This window comes from Anomaloglossus baeobatrachus, chromosome 8 (genome assembly GCF_048569485.1).
Source record: "Anomaloglossus baeobatrachus isolate aAnoBae1 chromosome 8, aAnoBae1.hap1, whole genome shotgun sequence".
Lineage (NCBI taxonomy): Eukaryota > Metazoa > Chordata > Amphibia > Anura > Aromobatidae > Anomaloglossus > Anomaloglossus baeobatrachus.
This window is the reverse complement of record NC_134360.1, coordinates 224,852,129-224,864,951: the sequence shown is the minus strand read 5'-3', so window position 1 is coordinate 224,864,951 and position 12,823 is coordinate 224,852,129. Positions and strand designations below refer to the sequence as shown.

The window sequence follows — 12,823 nt, the reverse complement described above, 5'->3', positions numbered from 1 at the left end:
ATATAGGCTGGATGTGAGCTCTGTGTGTCTCTCCCACTAATACAGGCTGGATGTGAGCTCTATATGTGTAACGCCTGCCTGGATCCACAGACTCAGATGGGCTGTAAAGGGGAGGCTAGAGGGAAGCCACTCACCAAGTAGGACCCCCAGAACCCTGAAACCCTTTAACCCCTATACAGGGATTTGGAATTACACAGGACCCTGGATATCACTACCTGTGGAAGGCTGCAGTCCGATGAGAGTAGTAGTCAGGCAGGGTCAAACCAGGAATTGCGGAACAGGGACAGAATTGGCAGGCAGTGACATAGTCAACAAACGTAGCAGAGGTCAGATCCGGGTCGGGCAGCAAGGTACAAAAACAGTAGGCAGAAGGGTAGTCAAAAACACGCAGAAGTCAACACAGGAATCACCAACAGAATAGGACGTAACAGGAGCCAGGAAAATCAGAACTATATCTGGCAGTAATCATGTGACAGGAGGGGAAATAAGGTGGTGTCTTCCCATTGGCTGTAGCTGAACGCTGGCAACTTCAGCTGGAAGACACATGCCACCCACAGTCAGCCAGCGGTACTGCAGATCCCAAGCTAACCCAGCCCAGTGGATGATCGGAGCCTGCGCCCACTGGTGCCGCTGGCATCGACTTCTCTCTCATCACCAGCACCATCCACGGCAGGAACACGGCGTCGCATGGCGATCGGAGCAGAAGTCGCTGGAGCAGACTCCGGCGGTGACGTAACAATATGTCTTTCCCAGTAATATAGGCTGGATGTGAGGTCTGTGTGTCTCTCCCAGTAATATAGTCTGGATGTGAGGTCTGTGTGTCTCTCCCAGTAATATAGGCTGGATGTGAGGTCTGTGTGTCTCTCCCAGTAATATAGGCTGGATGTGAGCTCTGTGTCTCTGCCAGTAATATAGGCTGGATGTGAGCTCTGTGTGTCTCTCCCAGTAATATAGGCTGGATGTGAGCTCTGTGTGTCTCCCAGTAATATAGGCTGGATGTGAGCTCTGTGTGTCTCTCCCAGTAATATAGGCTGGATGTGAGCTCTGTGTCTCTCCCACTAATACAGGCTGGATGTGAGCTCTATGTGTCTCTTCCAGTAATATGGACTATATGTGAGATCTGTGTGCCTCTCCAGTAATATAGGCTGGATGTGAGGTCTGTGTGTCTCTCCCAGTAATATAGGCTGGATGTGAGCTCTGTGTGTCTCTCCCAGTAATATAGACTGGATGTGAGGTCTGTGTGTCTCTCCCAGTAATATAGGCTGGATGTGAGCTCTGTGTGTCTCTCCCAGTAATATAGTCTGGATGTGAGGTTTGTGTGTCTCTCCCAGTAATATAGGCTGGATGTGAGCTCTGTGTGTCTCTCCCAGTAATATAGGCTGGATGTGAGCTCTGTGTGTCTCTCCCAGTAATATAGGCTGGATGTGTGTCTGTGTGTCTTCGCCATTTATATTCCTTATATTCTTATATTCCTTGTACCCGGTATTGTTCACCAGTTTTCCTCTCTGCAGACCCGCTCTCTCATTTTCAGTTGTCTCTGAGCTGGTGTGATGAGACTAGCCACTATAATGTGTCATATTCCCACCAAGGACACCATCTGCAAGGAGTTTGTATGTTCTCCCCGTGTTTGCGTGGGTTTCCTCCGGGGTCTCCGGTTTCCTCCCACACACCAAAGACATACAGATAGGGAATTTAGATTGTGAGCCCCAATGGGGACAGTGTTCCCAATGTATATAAAGCGCTATGGAATTAATAGCGCTATATAAATTAATAAATTATTATTATTATTATATACACAGCACACACAGACATAAGAAATTCCCACTCTTAAGAGCAGCAGCACAACAGTGCAATAAAACACGCACTAGAAGTCTGCAGCATGGATGATATTATAAAGCAGTACTGAGCCGTGCAGCTGTGAATGTAGCACTGGGGTGAGATAAGCATTTATTATGAGGGACCCAGCACAATCCATTTGTGTTTTGCCGAGTCTTCATTCTCTCAACTCCTCTTTTCTTCCCCCTCACCTCTTTATAGCCATATAGTTTTTGCTGTTGTTTTTATTGAATTTTGAGTTCAATGATAAGATACGTAAAAGAGAAGTGGCTCATAAGGGGAGAAAGAAGCCAAATAATCTGATAAGAGCTACTACAAAGCTTCAATACCTTGTACTAGTGATTTATGCAACGTTTATTAGAAGGACCGTGACCATTTATGTTTTACTACATTTATAGGGCTTTGTATCACCAGAATTCCCATATATGATATTTGGAAACCACTACTACCGTAGATGATGCTATAGTGGGAGCTATTGGGCTCCATCACGGTGTGCGTTATTTTGCTGGACTGAATAGCGCCACCCTCTGGTTGTACTCCTTGACAAATAGGATTGAATCTCCATTGGCACTTGGATCTTGCTTATATATTGTTACTTTATGTCCACGTTTTTCCATTACCTGTTATTTTGTTTCTCTTCAGATCTGTACACCGGATCTCGTGGTTTTTCTTGCTTGTGCCAATCACAAGCTGAAGGAACGGCTGCTGAAACGTGCGGAGCAGCAAGGACGACCGGACGACAACCTGAAAGCTATTCAGAGGAGATTAATGAACTTTAAGCAGAACGCGGTACCGCTGGTCAACTACTTCCAGGAAAAGGGTCTCATCATCACGGTAAGGAGAAGCCATCTAGATAGGCGCCACACAATGTCAGCGCCAGGAAGCTGCATGTAAAGCATTTTACAATTCTGTCTTTGCCTCCTGGTGATTTGATGAAGATTTCTTTCCTGCAGTCTTTTACTTTACAGAATTCTCCACCATCCTCAATTAATTATCAATATTTGACTGATGAGGACAACTGTATGTGACAATGTCACTCATGTCTGTTATGTATGAAATGTCAGCACAGTGCAACTGAAAAGAAACAACGTGCTGGCCTAACAGTGAAATATTCTGCATGGGTTAACCCACGGCAAAGCAGAGCACATTTGGTAATGAATGTGGTGCACTACACACATCTCGTAGTATTGTCCATCGTGGCTTGTCATAATGGATTTACTAAATGTAGTCAACCGAAATCATAATGTATAATTCAAGCATCCGCCGGCATTACAAATAAATATCTTATCTATATATATATATATATATATATATATATATATATATATATACATATATATATATGCAACATAGGAATAAGATCCGGCATAGACTTCAGAACTTTAGAGTGCTGTTAAAATTCTTCAGGTTTATTAATGAAATCTTAAAATACAAAGGTCCAATCGACTCAAGTACAAAAGGTAAATGCAGGAAATTAAACGCAGATGGGACTATGTGTTTTGGCGGTGTTGTCCGCCTTCCTCACGGTCCAAAAAAAAAATAATTAGGTTTTGGACCGTGAGGAAGGAGGACAACACCGCCGAAACACGTAGTCCCAATAGTGTTAAATTTCCTGTATTTACATTTTGTACCTGAGTCGATTGGACCTTTTGTATTTTAAGATTTCATTAATAAACCTGAAGAATTTTAACAGCACCCTGAAGTTCTGACGTCTATGCTGGATCTTATTCTTATGTTTCTTATACCTTCACGGATGGACTCCTAATCCTGATCCGGGTATGACTTAGGCAATCAGGAGAGCTGAGGATCCAGGTGACTCATTGATGTGAGCTGGTCAGCACTTAGATATATATATATATCTTTCCTTAGAGCTCCATGTTGCATCATTCCTCTGTTATTCCTCTTGGAAATGTCTGACCATTTTGACAAATGCATGTTTAAATGTCCCTAGTCATGAGCTTAGTTCCAAAATACACCGTCCAATCAGATTTGACTCTTTTAGGCTAATTAGAAATGAGCCACCTATTAGCCTAAGGTGAGCCGAACCCACCATGACAGGTCAGGTGTCCGTCCGACCTTCCTTTTGGTAAGTACTTTTGGAATTTTAGCGTGCTTGATTCTTTTGTCATGGAAGAGAAGGTGACACTGACCTATCTGGCAGTAACTGGCTTCCATCACCTTATTGAGGACGCAAGGACGCTCGGGTAAACTGATTGTGCATGTGCACGGTAGTGTCAATGAGCATGTCTATGACATCTATTGTATGCGTATTTATAGGGCATGCCCCACCTATAAGGGGAATGGTAACAGCAGGTTGTCTATTTGTTTATTAATACTTTTCCAGGAGGAATAATAGAGGAACGGCAAAGCAAAGACGTCAGAAAAAAGATATTGGAATATGGAAAATGCAGTTAAACACTAAAGCAAAGTTGGCAGGAGAGATGACAGGTCGTCTTAAAGGTGTCTCCTTGCACCTGGAGGGGTAGCAATAAAATTACTGTCCCCCACCTTTGTCATAGGATGGGACAGTGGGTACAGGTGTCCGACCTTCCTTTCCTCATATTGCACCAGTAGAGACCAGTAACCACAGCCACCCTGCTTTCATGACCCAGTTGACAGATTTGGCACCAGTGTGACCCAGTAAGGGCCGAATCAGGGAAAAATATTAATCCTTTATTATCCATGTAATTAAACTGAACTCTGAGTCGTTCGATTCTTCACCCAGTTAATGGGATTTGGGGGGGATCAGTCGGTCTCCTCTGAGGTCGGCAGATGGAAGGAGATGCATTCTTGTGGAAAACTTTTAATTGCTTTTCTTTTCCTGGGTGACACATTTGCAGCTGACTTTGCCTCGTGTGATGTGATTTTGTGTGATTCATTTGCGCTATTCTTCCTCGCCATCTGCTGTGTTGATGCTTTAAAAATAAAGTTCGGCTCCTCAGACTCGCAGCGTACAGTAAATGGATTTTGCTGATTTTGTTTTCTTTGCTTTCGTAAATGATTTTGACGCTGATGAAAGAGATTTTTATTCAATGCAGCCATTTACACTGCAGCATTAGCCGGTGCCGCCCTAGGAATTGTGCATATCCCCAAATCAACATCCTAATATATAATGCTTGAAAAGGTATCAACATCCCGTGAACCTTTCCACACTTTTTCACATTACACTCTTAGGCAGGCTTTGCACGCTACGACATCGCAAGCCGATGCTTGCGATGCCGAGTGCGATAGTCCCCGCCCCCGTTGCAGCTGCGATATTTTGTGATTGCTGCCGTAGCGAACATTATCGCTACAACAGCTTCACACGCACTCACCTGCCCTGCGACGTAGCTCTGGCCGGCGAACCGCCTCCTTCCTAAGGGGGCGGGTCGTGCGGCGTCACAGCAACGTCACACGGCAGGCGGCCAATAGAAGCGGAGGGGCGGAGATGAGCGGGAGGTAAACATCCCGCCCACCTCCCTCCTTCCGCATAGCCGACGTGAGACGCGGTGACGCAGGTAGGAGATGTTCCTCGCTCCTGCGGCTTCTCACACAGCGATGTGTGCTGCCGCAGGAACAAGGAACAACATCGTACCTGTTGCTGCTGACAAATTATGGAAATGGCGGACCCTACACCGATGATACGATTACGACGCTTTTGCGCTCGTTAATCGTATCAAAAACGCTTTACACACTACGAAATCGACTGCGACGCCGGATGTGCGTCACTTTCGACCCCACCGACATCGCACCTGCGATGTCGTAGTGTGCAAAGCCCGCCTTAAACTTAGATGTGTTTTTATTGGGATTTTATGTAACACCGACATGAAGTACAAGTATTTGTGAAATGTAAACGAAATGATACCTGGTTTTCTAAATATTTTATAATTATAAATCTGAAAATTGTGACTTGCGTTTGTATTCAGCCCCCTGTAGTCTGATACCTCTAAATAAAATCCTGAGTGATCAATGACCTCCAGAACTCACATAGTTAGTAAATTGAGTCCACCTGTGTTATTATTAGGGACAATATCATTAAAACCAAGGAACACACCAGGCAGGTCAGAGATAACGTTATGAGAAGAGTAAAGCAGGGTTAGGTAATAAAAAGTAGCCCAAGCTCTGAACATCTCATGTAGCACTGATCAATCAATCATCCAAAAATGGAAGAGTTCACCAGAGAAAATAATATTAGGAAAACCAAGGAACACACCGGACAGGTCAGAGATAACATTGTGGAGAGGAGTAAAGCATGGTTAGGTTATAATAGTAGCCCAACATGTCACAGAGCTCTTTACAATCTATCATCTATAAATGGAAGGAGTATGACATAACCTACCAAGACATGGCTGTCCACTGAAACCAACATCCAAGTAGAAGAGAAGCAGCCAAGAGGCCCATGAAGACTGGAGGAGCCATAGAGATCACAGCTCAGGGGGTGAATTTATCCACAGGACGACTATTAGTTTTATACTCCACAAATTTGGGTTTTATAGATGGTGACAAGAAGAAAGACATTTTTAAAAGCCATGTAGAGGACACAGCAAGCAGTTTAAGAAGGGGCTCTGATCAAATGAGAACTTTTTGGTCTTAAAGGAAAACGCAATGTATGGCAGAAAACTAACACTGCACATCACCCTGAAAGCACCATCCCCACCATCACACATGGTGGAGGCAGCATCCTGCTGTGAGGATGCTTTTCTTCAGCAGGGGCAGGGAAGCTGGTCAGAGGTGATGGGAAGATGGATGGAGCTAAATAAAACCAATCCTGGAGGAAAACCTGTTTGAGGCTGTAAAAGGCACTTTCCAGCAGGTCAGGTGGGTATCGGATACTCTGCATCCCCACTGAGCACCAGCTGGAACTTACCAGCTCTACTCTCCACCAATGCTGCAGGCACAAAGCTGCCTCTTCTATCAGCACTGGAAAGTGCACAGTTCGGGTCAGCAGCGCGACCATGCTACTGGGGCGAACTGTCAATCATCAGGAGCGCACCACTCCTCAGCAAGCAGGAAGTCGGGAGGCAGTAGAACGGTGCGCTCCTGAACACACAATATGAGAAAACCTCTTTAACAACAGACCCAAAAAAAAAACCCCCTCAATATATACAAAATTCTAAAAACAAAATGATGTTCTTAATTTTCCTCTCTGAAGTCTTGCAAGAAGCTGTGCGAGCGTCTCCATAGAATCACGTTGGCTCTGTATTCTGCACATTCTCCACATGGACAGGAATAGGAGCCAACGATCACAGGTGGGAATGAGGCCCGATTCTACGCCTGCCCCTTATGTCCTGCACATCTTATATTCCGCTATTATTGCTCTTTATTCTGGGGACGCCGTTCACCCACTTCTTGGTCAGAATTACATCTACGTTTTCCTAATACCCTTTTGCCCCAGACTTATTTTTGTGCTCCCACCTTGTCCTGCACCCCACCTTTGTCAAGTTTTGTTTTTCCACCATTGTTCTTCTCTACAAGATCGGTTTTATTTTTTGCTTTTTCGACTTGTGAAGCAGCAGCGTTTACAGTCCTGCGGGCTTGAAAGAAGAATATAATGCGTTCCTTCATGTGGAAAAGCTCAGCTTAGAAAAAGCAGGAAAGCACGACTCCAGATGACGCTCTGAAGACCCTCGATGTGTTGTCATGTGGACGTTTTCACAAATGTCTGAGCCGAGAATGGAAGGAGAAGCTAAAGGAATTGTCGATCCAAGATTTTCTATTCATGACGAGTTAAATACCTTTGAAACCTTTGAATAGAAATGCAGGATTGCTTGTATGGATATGGTTGATAACTCTACACCTGGTTTGAGGAGTCCAGTTTTATTTATTGCCTGCTGGCCATGTTCTACTGTGAGGGTAGCCTGGGCTATAGGTTGTTTGTTTAAATGTAATTAGATTATCTGTGTATGTAAATAATCAAAATATAGATGTCGTTGCATAATTATCTGTGTGTCTATATGACAATCGTACAGACGCCATAATATGATTCTAAGCTGTATGTTAAAGAGGGGGTTAACAAGGGAGAGTGAAGCTGGTGAACAAATGTACAAACAATGAACAGTGAAGGCTTTCATAATGATGAGTGAAAGTCTTATCAGTGGTTTCACAAAAGAAGAAATGTGTTATCTGTGGGATGAAATGTGTGTTTCTATGTTTCTAGGCACCTCCCCAAACCTCCCTATACGTCTTCGATGTATGAGAAAAGACAGATTTTGATACATTGTACATGTCTGAAGGTTGAAATGTTGTACTAAAATCTGTGCTATTCATTACATGGGTCAGTCGCCTATACTGACTCAAAGAGTGAACACAGTCTCTGTGGTCATTGTTTCTGAGTCATTCATTATATCTGTATAGATAGCTAATTTGGCCCTGTACCTCTGATGCCCTGAACAAAGACTCCATTAGCAGTCTTACCTAAATTTCTCCCTTGACACTAGAAGGCGCCTGTCAATGTCCCGGGTGACATTAGCTCCAATGGCGGAGACACACAGAAAAGGGCCCCTGTGCATGAACAATCTATCGGCACTTTGCTGCCTAATCTATGTGCGCACGTGTGCGCTCTGTACCGCACCGAAAAGGTGCGCTTCAGAGCGCAGCTGAAAACCTGCGTTCTGAAGCACATGGTGCCGGCGAGAACGTGCGCTCTGCCTGCAGCTCCTGCCATAGACAGAGCAGGGCAGCGATTCGGGCAGCAGCCGAAGCGCTGCGTTCTAATATGCCACATGCGCACAGCCCCTGCACAATCTCCATAGATTGTGCAGGGGACGCAAGACGCATGCAGTTACATGGCGCTACAAAACGCAGCGTAACTGCATGAATTACGCACACGTGCGCACATAGCCTAAAACATCATAAAAATGCAAAATTTCCCCTACTTTGGAGGTAGGAATGGGCCCCCTTACCTCTAGAGCCCCTCATTGCACCAACGATATATCCACCTTTGATTAGCTCCATTCACCTACTCGTGTGGAAGTGAGTAGCTATCTAATGGTTATGGACAACTTAACTAACTTTGCATCAAAAATAAAAAATTCTGTAATTGGCATTTCTTATAAATCTCGTACCGTTTTGTCTATACATCTGCTATGCAGATTTATGTGTCTCCATGGTTACAGACTACAAACAAACCTTGTGTAGTCTGATCTTGAAGACCTGTATTACTACACTTTCTTTTCTTCATTTTTTGTTAACCTTGTTAGTAACTTTTTTCTTTTTGTATATGAAAAAGTTGATACACTGTAGAGAAAAAAATCCTCTTTAGTTATTTTTGTGCCAGATGATGTGTTAAAAACAATATATAGAACATGGGTATACAATTATACACCTATAAAAGGTCACATGGGACTATGGGGATAGTAGGAAACTGTGGCCCCTAAGCTGACCCTCAGACTAGGGGAGCCCTGTGGTATCCCTATTCTCAGAGATACCCCTAATGGTAGGGATGTCTGAGTCTCCTTTCTGGCCCTTCTCTTGACCAGCCCTGATCTTATACCCCCTCCCCCAGACAGGAGTGGGATTTAACCTACAGAAATAGACAAACAGGGGAAACCAAAACTCTGTCACATAGTGCACACACACACAGAGGTATAAGACAGCAAGAGATAAGGAGGAAAACAAGAACAGGGAGGAAACACGACAACGAGTACCGTAACTCCACAACAACACAAAGCACAAAGCAACACTTTCTCCAGAAAATCTGGAACACCACAGCACACCAACCACCACAGCAGAAACTATAGTTGGCATGGGTGGAAGATCTCCTCCAACCTAAGTATGAGAGGAGCAGATGTGATTGGCTTCCTTACAGCGTGTGATCCTAGAAGCCTGACAATCAAGGTAGCAGAGGTTAACACTTGCTAGCCTGTTTATGACTGAGCACACAGCTGGTCAGTGCCCGAGTCTGCCTGTGTAGATGTTATGCTTTCTGGGCGATTACTATATTAGTTGGTTCACTGGACTGAAGGCACTGTTCACTTGCCTGGAGTAGGGACCTGAACTGGCCGTTGAGTCTACATTGCTACCACCGAAGGTAAGCAGCAGGAAGTGGGCAGCCCCAGAGGATCTGTGGTACCCTGCCAGCTGGCGCCATGGACACAGTTCTTTGGTAGAAGAGGCAGCAGGCGGAGTACTGGGTCCATCCAGAATGAATGGATGAATATCGTAGCAGCGACCGGCATGGATACTTGTGGCAGCTTATATCGTAGCAGACAGCTGTTGTAGGTTGTCGTAGCAGCAGCAGATAAGGAGTGCACTGAAACAGAGGTACAATTCCGCAGCAGAAGGTAGCACAATATCAGCAGCAGCAGCACTGAGAACTAGCAACATAACTAACTTTTTGCCCAGGCACCTCCCTTAAGGTGAAGTTGCCCTAAATACCTACAACCTCTCAGCTGACGTGAGAGGCACTTCCGGGTCAGGTAGCCCTGACCCTTTAAGAAATGGGGCATCGCCGCATGCGCACTCTTCGGGCAGAAGCTTGTGAGGTGTACACAGGATCAGGGAGACAACAGCATGGACTGGGGACGGGTGAAGTGTAAGAATCTGCAGCATGAAGAGCATCTAATGCTGCCATGACAGTCGGTGCGTTTTGTGTAAAACTCTGTGTGACATAAATACTTAGAGAGCTTAGGAACTATGTAAAGTATTAGAGGGGAAGTGAAAGATAACAGTTACCATTAAATCAGTGAGCAATCCATAGCAGGAGGCGCACTTGTAGCCTTGACTGATAGATTAAAGACCTCAATAAGGAACCCACCTAAATTCACTCATACCCGATTTTTATTGATGTATTAATAATATTATTATTATTTTTAGCAGCCAGCCCCTTTAACGTGGGTTGACACTGCAGTGGCTGTCCATGTGGGGCACAGAAAGCTTTTAACCACCCACTTAGCAATGTTGAGGTGCCAGTGTTAACATTTTAGCATTGACATAAGCACGCTGCCAAAAGTGCATAATTAGTATGCAAAGAAAAAAATATTGTCATCAGCAGAAACTTGTACACACTCTACATGATGAATATATAATCGCCATCCAGTGCCAGAAATGTCACTAAATATTTCATGTGTGGAAAGGTTACTCAAGGAAAAAATACAGGAATAATTGCTTCTCGTGCTTATAGGATTTAGCAGGCTCCGTCTGGAACTTTTACAAACTGTATTGATTCAAATTCTCTAAGGTTTTATTTTCTCACCAGCTCCTGAGCTTGAGAATTTTAATTTCTACTTGGACAAGTTTATTCAGGGTAGAGAAATATTTTCTCCTTCTGAAGTTCATTTGTGACAATTCTGTCAAGTATGATACAAAAACAATATGTAGAAAATACATATAGATATGGAATTTTACACCCATGAATACTTGGGGAGCTTAGGAACATCTCAAATTAAAGGTTTGTAATATAAAAATCTGCTAGTAAAGGACTTTTATACCTTGAGAGATGTAGTCCAGTGTGTAATTAGAGAAATATTAATAGGATGTCTCTTTTTTTTTTTTTTGTGGACAATCGGCATGCAATAAGAAGTGAAAAGGCACATTGATTGTGATGGGTCCATGATCTAGCCATAGAAATAACAGATGGCACAAAAACCAAGAAACCTGTTTTGTGAAAGAGTCCTTTAATCAATTTGAATATTTTCCTCTTCTGAAGTTCATTTGTGACAATTCAAGTGTGGTACAAAAAACAATATGTAGAAAATGAAGATATGTAAATTTACACCCATGAATACTTGGGGAGCTTTCGAACTTTTCAGTTTGAAGGTTTGCAATGTCAGTAATCATCTTCTGAAGTTCATTTATGACAAATCCAATAATATTCAAAACAATATGGATACAATAATCACCGATATGTTACTTTACACCCATGAGTACTCTCGGAGCTTAGGACCTGATCATAAAGAATATCAATAATATCGTTAGCAGTTACTCAAGAAGAAAAAAACATTTGACTAGGACATTTATACAACCTGAGATGGCTAAGAAGCTATCCATTTAAAGTGGTATTGTTTCTTGAGCAGTTCAGTGTTATGTATTGTCTTTCTTGATTTTTAGCAAAGAGCAGCTCTCCTCCTTAAGTGAGAACTTTGATGATAATAAATATATTAAACTCTCAAGTTCTGAAGTTTTCAACTCCGCTCTTAGTGGTTTATTTTACTACTATATTTACACACCAAGATAACAAGGCATTTGACCAAGCACACAGCTCTGGACAGCAAAAGCAGAGAGCCTAGATTAGGCCTTCTGTAAATGCTGCTGGGCTTCTGGTTTTTTTTTGTGTCTTTTCAGAAGATCAGAGGAAAGCGAGTAACTAACTGTTGTACAGAAATCAATGGGCAGGATAGAGGTGACTGGGATATTAAGAGTTAACTCTTTCGTCCAATGTAACTACTGCTCGCAGTTGGACAGGTTCTAGTGACTGGGCTCCATGGAAACAAGCTGTACACTATAAAAGATAAGAGCTCTCATTGCAGCAGAATGACTGCAGGTAGAAAAAGCAAGTCAACTGTAAACATGCTTATTTTCAAGCTGTCTGATTAAAGGGGTTGTCCACTACTCGAAAAACCCCTTCTAAATAATTGTTTCCCCTTTTTAAAATAATAAATAATAAAACTTATACTTGTCTCTCGTGCCGTTCCAATGGTGTCAGCACTGTCTCTTCCTGGATTGTGTACCAGTGTGACGTCATGCAATCCCTGTGGCTAATCATCAGCCCTATTTACCCTCTCTGCCTATGGACAAATTACTTACATCATGAGGTAGAGAGAGAAAGCAGCAGCACTGACTCCCTCCAGATGTAAGAGATTTGTCCAAAGACTGGAAGATTAAAGCAGAGGCCAGGATTGTGTGACATCACACTGGTATGCAATCCAGTGCCGAGAGACCGCGCTGACACGGCTGGAATGATGCCGGCACCGGAGGTGAGTATAAATTTTATTATTTTAAAAGAGGGAAACATACAGATTGCAAATGGTTGTCTGAGTAGTTGACAAACCCTTTATAGCAATTTAAGAAT

At 43.4% G+C, this 12,823-nt stretch overlaps 1 protein-coding gene across 1 annotated transcript in view; it reads left to right on the top strand.

Moving 5' to 3' along the window:
• Positions 1–12,823, top strand: part of AK5 (adenylate kinase 5) — a 187,650-nt gene that overhangs the window by 67,992 nt on the left and 106,835 nt on the right. Inside the window, exon 6 of the mRNA XM_075320281.1 lies at positions 2,479–2,670. Within this exon, the coding sequence (XP_075176396.1) occupies positions 2,479–2,670 (192 nt within the window). The remainder of the gene's footprint in view (positions 1–2,478; positions 2,671–12,823) is intronic.